The sequence below is a fragment of the Lampetra planeri genome, chromosome 3 (assembly GCF_965212315.1).
Source record: "Lampetra planeri chromosome 3, kcLamPlan1.2.h2, whole genome shotgun sequence".
In the NCBI taxonomy this organism is placed as follows: domain Eukaryota; kingdom Metazoa; phylum Chordata; class Hyperoartia; order Petromyzontiformes; family Petromyzontidae; genus Lampetra; species Lampetra planeri.
Window position 1 is genome coordinate 29,912,233 of NC_136109.1, and position 7,256 is coordinate 29,919,488.

The 7,256-nt window shown below is 56.9% G+C and overlaps 1 protein-coding gene across 1 annotated transcript; it reads left to right on the forward strand.

Annotated features, from left to right (window-relative positions):
- Positions 1-991: 991 nt before the first annotated feature.
- LOC144734866 (high affinity cAMP-specific and IBMX-insensitive 3',5'-cyclic phosphodiesterase 8B-like) lies at positions 992-4,114 on the forward strand. The gene is made up of 2 exons (XM_078617302.1): positions 992-1,755; positions 4,031-4,114. Exons 1-2 carry the CDS (start codon positions 1,444-1,446, stop codon positions 4,112-4,114), a joined length of 396 nt encoding a protein of 131 aa, XP_078473428.1. The 5' UTR covers positions 992-1,443.
- The last annotated feature ends 3,142 nt before the right edge of the window (positions 4,115-7,256 follow it).

Below are 7,256 nucleotides of genomic sequence, written 5' to 3' on the forward strand. Positions count from 1 at the left end.
GCTGCCCTCGTCACGATCCATCTCTCATGAGCATCACAGCCACCATGACCGGCGTCGTGAGTTTCGCGACAAAATTACCCCCCATACCCCCCCCCTTTTAACCTGGGGGGGGGTACGAAGCGCCGGGTTCAGCACCGGTGTCACGACTTTGGCCACGCGCGTGTCCACGCGTCTGTGTCCTTGCGTGTACTGTGTCTGTCTTTGTGTGACCACGTATCTATGTGCGTGTAGATACGTGTCTCTCGGTGCTCGCGAACAGCACTTGCCCCAACAGTCTGTCCATGCGATACGGGGGATCTTTGTCTCATGCGTGTGTGTGCGTGTCCTATCTTCTCCCATCTATACTTGGCCCCACAACTTCTACCTAAATCCTCTTTATCACCACTCCTCTATCCCTTTTCACTGTCCTCTGCCTCATATCCCCTTGTCCCCATCCTCTCCACATCCCATACTCGCCACGACATATCCTCTGCATGCCCTCTATCCATTGCACCCGACCCCTTGTCTCCACTCCGCTAAGCCATTGTCGCCAGTCCTCTCTCTCCTCTCTCCCCTATCCCATATTCTTAATCCCCTGCCCCCATCCCTTCTGCCCTTTCTTTTATTCCAAATCCTCTAGCCGCCCATCCCCCTCTCTTATAACCCTGTCTCCCATTCCTCTCTCTCTCTCCCCCTGTTCCCCTATCCCCTATCTCCCATCCCCTACCCCTATCCTCTACCCGCTGTCACCCCCTACCCCTCTCCCCTATCTCCTCTACCTCATTTTTCAACCTCCTTCCCCCTGTATCCGCTGTGCCCTATCCCCCATCCCGTCTCCTCTATCCTCTACCCATCTCCCCCACCCCGCTCCGCTCTCCCCGGACCCCCGCGTGTGAACGCGGCGCCCGGGGAGCGCGGCGGTGCCGGCATTGACGTCACGGCCGCAGGGGTCGCGGCGCGGGGAGGGGATGGGGACGGGGAGCGGCGGGGAGCGCGAGGGGAGACAGAGCGGAGAGGCGAGAGAGGAAATAGCAGAGAGAGGGGAGGGCGCGCGCGCGCGCGGGAAGAGAGAGGGAAGATCGCGGCGGCGAGCGGACGGGGACGGCAGGAGGACGCGCCTCGGCTCAGGGACGGGAGTCGCTCGGCACGGGGCCCCGGGCTCCCGGGGTCGCCGCCTCGTCCCCGCTCGCCGGGGGCCCAGGGAAGAGCGGGGTGCGTGCCGGGATCTGCGCGAGAGGAGGAGGAGTGCGGGGGGAGAGCGCATCGCTGACTGACGCCACGGATCCGTGCAGACATCACCAACCCCAGCATCACTGACACCACTACCATCACCACCACCATCATTACTGACACCACCCCATCATCCCTATCATCACTGACACTACCACCACCATCATCACGGACACCACCGTCATCACCACTCTACTAACACCACTATCATCACCATCACCACCGACCGCCCCCATGGGCTGCGCCCCCAGCATCCACGTGTCGCAGAGCGGCGTCATCTACTGCCGCGATTCGGACGATTCCACGTCCCCGCGCCAGACGGCCAGCGTGTCGGGCGGGGTGCCCGCGGGCTCCGGGGGGGGCCCCCACGGCCTGCTCCTCAAGACCGACGCGGCGCTCTCCCTGGCCGTGCAGGCGGAGGGCGCTGGCACGGTGCTGGCCTGCCGCTCCCGGGCGCTTGCCTCGACGCGCCGGCCCCGCAGGGAGCCCTGCGCCCTGAACCACAGCACCGAGGCCGAGACTCAGACCAGCCGCTCCAGCATCAAGGTGACGGGGGTCGGGGGGCTGGGAGAAGGGAGGGGAGGGAGATCCGGCATCCCGGCCGGCATCAAGAGTCGCCATCTCTGTGTTTGGGTCATGTCCTACACGCGTGTGTCACTCTGTGTGTGTCATTGTCTGCACGTGTGTCCGTGTTGTGTCGCGTTGTGTGGTGACCGCGTGACACGCGTGTGTGTATGTGTGTGTCTTCACGTCGATCCACTGTTGGCCGAGGGCCCGTCCCCACGTGGCTGGGACGACACTGGTCAGTCAGTGCGGGGTTGTCCAAGCCGGGAGCATAAATGGTGGGAGCATAGAAGCACAGGACAATAACGAAGTGTTGCTGCACTGCCCTCTGGTGACCTCCACGTGAACACAGCCTCGCCAGTGGAAACGTGGTGGTCGTCCACCCAATCACTTGCCAGGCTTAAACCCCTGCTTATCTGCCGAGACTTGATCGCAGGCACGCACGGGTCTTTATGGTGTGGTCCACACACGTGCGTGTGTGTGTGTCGCGGCCCAGTGTGTCCATGCCGTGACTGCGCTCGTGCTGCTGATGCTGCGTGACCTTCCCTGTCGACTTCTTGCCGTGACGTTGCGCCTGTCTGGGCGTGCTTGGGGCTGCGGCCGTGACCTGGGCACGCATGTCTGTGTGACCTCACGCGTGTCGATGACCTACACGCTGTGCCCATGCAGTGCTGTGAGAGATGGGGATGGTGATGATGGGAGGAGGAGAATGTGGTTGTCCGTACGGACTCAGCACGGGGAAGGAGACGATGGCGATGTCTCATCATCACCATCATCTGTTCTTGTGATTGCTGTTGTCGTTGCTGTTGTTATGGTTGCTCTATCATCGCTGTCTCTGCTCTTGCAACAACACCCGCTTACCATCACCTCAGCTCGATGTATATTCACACTCTCTTCTCGTTATGCATTTAACATGACCACTCTCCCGTAGTGATATCGTTTGCTCCACGCTTACTTATATTAACAACGCACGGTAGTCATACAATATTGTACTGTTGATGTTTACTCGGCCTTCATCCAGCAATTAATAGATGATGGCTACACGATGGTGATGACGACGATGGCACTGGACTTCAGTGAATCTGGAGGCACAGCCCGCACGCATCCAGTGCACGCCTGGATTGTATGCACACTGCCGCGACTGTTGCTCGCGGCCACCGTGACTTGGCGCCCAGGGCCGAGGGCCTGTGTCGGCTCCCTCCCGAGAGTCCGCGGCGACTCTCGGTGCCACGCGCACAGTCGCCGCAGGTCACTCTCCTCCTCCTTGCCCACTGCACCACCCTGCCCGGCACAGGCTCGCTCCACTGCTGCCTCTACAACACCGGCGCAATAGCCACCAACCGTATCGTCGGAACATCATGCACAGGCCGATGCTGCACCACATCTCCTTCACGAACGGATAATTAAAGACAGCCACAGTGGTGCGAGTGTGGCCATGTAACCCAAACTGTTAACCATACAGTGAATCCATTGAGACACGTGGAGATACATAAAGACTCACAGAGATACATAAATACAACCCACAGTGGTGCGATTGTGTCCATGCAACCCAAACTGTTGACCCAAATAGTAAACCACTGTAGACTGCGCTCCTTCAACGGAAGAGGAGGAATAGCAAAACTACACGAATTGCGTCATGATTCCCTCTCGTCGTAGCTAGCAGACTTCGAAATTGGCATTCAGCTCATGCACCGTATTTCCATGTGCAAGAACAGAAGTACTGCTGCCGAGGCCCCATGCCCCCTGCATCCCATACTGAGCACGCGAAAGAAAGTTCAACAGCCTGGCCGTGTCGCCTTATCCCACATTATTCTACCTCCTCACTGCAGATCACAAGAACACACCCACCCACTCACTAACCCACTCACCCACCCATTCACTCCCCCCACGCACTCACCACACCGCAGGTCACCTCACTTCTCTCTCTCTCTGCTTCTGCCCTCGCACGGCTTCACTGAGGAGTTCCCTCTTCTCCCATCGTCTCTTTCCCCCCAAGCTCTTTCAACAAACACTGTGCTCAATCCAAGAGACGCGTTACATTTATCTACTGTATTACAACTGCGAGAGTGCTGTTTGTTGCTGGCTATTTGACGTTTTGGGCCTTTGGCCTTGTGCCCAGCAACTATGTTGAGAAAAAAACTGGAAATATCCCTCGGTCTTCTGTCTCGATCAGAGTAAAGCGAGGGAGAGAAACTTCCGGATGATTTCTCCCACCGGGAGCCTTGAACGGACCTTGATTTCACTCCTGGTTTTTCAGCATGTTCTCCGTCAGGCCCTGGACCTGGACAGCGTGTGCCCTGATCCCTCCCCATGGGCCCTGATCCCTCCCCATGGGCCCTGATCCCTCCCCATGGGCCCTGATCCCTCCCCATGGGCCCTGATCTCTTCCCATGGGCCCTGATCCCTCCCCATGGGCCCTGATCCCTTCCCATGGGCCCTGATCCCTCCCCATGGGCCCTGATCCCTCCCCATGGGCCCTGATCCCTCCCCATGGGCCCTGATCCCTTCCCATGGGCCCTGATCCCTCCCCATGGGCCCTGATCCCTCCCCATGAGCCCTGATCCCTCCCCATGGGCCCTGATCCCTCCCCATGGGCCCTGATCCCTCCCCATGAGCCCTGATCCCTCCCCATGGGCCCTGATCCCTCCCCATGGGCCCCCGATGCCCTCTCACTGGGTCGTGGGGCAGTAGCAGCACGAGCAGCAGCAGCTGTGTAAATGACCGAGTGTCGTCGGCGCTTCAAGGGGATCGATGGCCGTGGCCCCACTCCACAGCAGGTTCGAGGGCGGCCCTGTGGTGTGTGTGTGTGTGTTTGGGGGTGTGTGTGTTTGGGGGTGTATGGGTGAAGTCGGGGCCACGTCCTGGGGTCCAGGGAGGACACGGCAGGACACGCGGGAGGGGACTCTCGCTCTGTGTGGCCGGCTGCATAAAACATCCAAACGGCGTCGAGTGCGATCTCCCCGTGAATGTTCTTGAAGCATCAGAAGTTTAGGGGACAAATATCACTCAACGTTGTTATGCAACCAGCTGCTGGAGCTTTGTCTGGAGTTGCCACCTGTCCGGGTTTTCCCAGGATTAGGTCGTAATATCAACTTGGGTGCCGGGTTCGTGGTGCAGAGCGCTAGCCACTACACCGCCACTCTCCACGACTCCGCTACCCACACAATCCAATGTACACACATGCAGATACACACTCACTCGTACGTCCACTCACAACCTCGCTATCAACTCGGATTGCCACCTCCCTCTCGGTTCCCCGGGATTCCTCCTCTCTTTGGGGTGCTGCTCTGTTCGTCTTCCAGGGACATTACGAGTCCCGCTTTCTGTGACGGGCACTGATGGGGGTGCGAGACTCACAGGTGGCGTGGCCCAGCGGTGGCGGGTCTGCCACTTGTTCCAGAGGTTCACGGTTTGATTCCAACGGCGCCCTGGTTAATACAACGGGTATAATCACCATGGTAACACTATGCACCCGTCTGTTTATAGCGGACGTTTAAGTTGCCTGATGTCATTCACAAGAGTAGGCCATCGTCAGGGTCCACATTTACCAAATTCGAAAATAACTAATTATTTAATTGGGATCATACTTTCGATTTAAAGCTTTCGTGACTGCAGGGGATTAATCTTCTGTGTTCTCCACAGGGAATGCATTATTTGCTCCGCTGCGGATCTCCTGCCACCGTTTTTCCATTCACATGTGTCATTGCTTCTACATGCTATTAACATGCCCTCCCTTTGTTAATGCTACCCCCCCCTCCCTTTGGTGCTGCTGATCCTGCATAATGCATGGGCATAATATGACTTTGAAACCCCCCCGCCCACCTACGCATTTCCCATGAATATGCTAAATTCCTCTTGATATGCACATTCTTTTGTTAAGGCTCTCTTCTTCTTCCACCTCCAACTCAGCTTATATATAAGCTCCGAGCTTGGCAGTGTCTCATTCTTCACCTGAAGACGGCTGCTTGCGTTGTAGCCGAAACGTCGTGAGAATTGTTTTATTATGTTTTATTTTTATTATTTTATTACTTCCCTTCTACGTGACTTTACCGAAAGAACCAAGAAGATGGGATCATACTGTATGTACTGTATACAGCAGGAAACATCGCCCCCTACTGGCAGACTCATGCCCCAGGTCACTCTTGTAAATGAAGCGATAATTCTGGTATCTTGAGTTCGTGTCGTTTTGCTGTTCCAATTATGAAGGAGATGTGCGCATCGGCCTGTTGATGTTCTGATGCAGTTGATCGTTGCACTGGTGTCTTTGAGGAGGAATGTCAAAGGCAGGCGGTGTGATATTTGGTCTCCAATGATGTGTTTATGTGCCAATCGAGACTCTAGACACTTTGGATTGGTGGATCAGACAAAATCGTGAAACTCACACCCTTGCTGTCTCCTGGCTCGCCAGGGTAAGATGGCAGTTCAGCAAGTTGATTCATTTTCATCTGTATTCCATCTGTACGGGGATCGAACGCGTCGGGGCTTTCCTGGGTTTTCCAGTTTCTCGCACACCTCCGATTAGCGCGGTTAGCTATGTACGGTGCGAAAGAAGTTTAACATATATAGTCATATCGATCATTTAAAAGAGTTCGCCAAACACCCCAATAGAGGACGGCAGAGCGTGGGCAATTGTTGAAGATGGGTTCTGGTCCCCTTCCCCGCTTTTCTGTAGTTTCTCCTCATCTCTGAATCCTCGATTCTTCTGTCTGTGGGTGAGCGAAAGCTGCGTTGCCAATTCCATGTTGATGATGTTCTTCATGAGAAGGGAGAGAGCGAGCCGTGGCATATAGTCGACGGCGCATGGCTCTGATCCCCCCGTGGGGTACGTGGGGGGGCCCTCGACGCCCGGGCCCCAGACCGCCCACGGTTGCCTCGGTTACCGCCACTGTCGCCAGGCAAGGGCCGTGATCTCCAGGGTAGCGGCACTTCGGATTTAGGTCCTGGGCGGCCACGGGGGGCGGGGGGGGGCGAGGTGAGGGATGCTTGGGTTAGAGCCTGGGTCTATTGCAGCAGCAGCAGTAGTAGGCAGCAGCAGTAGCAGCAGCAGCAGTAGCAGCAGTAGCAGCAGCAGTATTAGCAGCAGTAGCAGCAGTAGCAGCAGCAGTAGCAGCAGCAGTAGTAGCAGCAGCAGCAGTAGCAGCAGTAGCAGCAGCAGCAGTAGCAGCAGCAGTATCAGCAGCAGTAGCAGCAGTAGCAGCAGTAACAGCAGCAGCAGTAGCAGCAGCAGTATCAGCAGCAGTAGCAGCAGTAGCAGCAGCAGCAGTAGCAGCAGTAGCAGCAGTAGCAGCAGCAGCAGTAGCAGCAGCAGTATCAGCAGCAGTAGCAGCAGTAGCAGCAGCAGCAGTAGCAGCAGCAGTATCAGCAGCAGTAGTAGCAGCAGCAGTAGCAGCAGCAGCAGTAGCAGCAGCAGTAGTAGCAGCAGCAGTAGCAGCAGTAGCAGCAGCAGTAGTAGCAGCAGCAGTAGCAGCAGTAGCAGCAGCAGC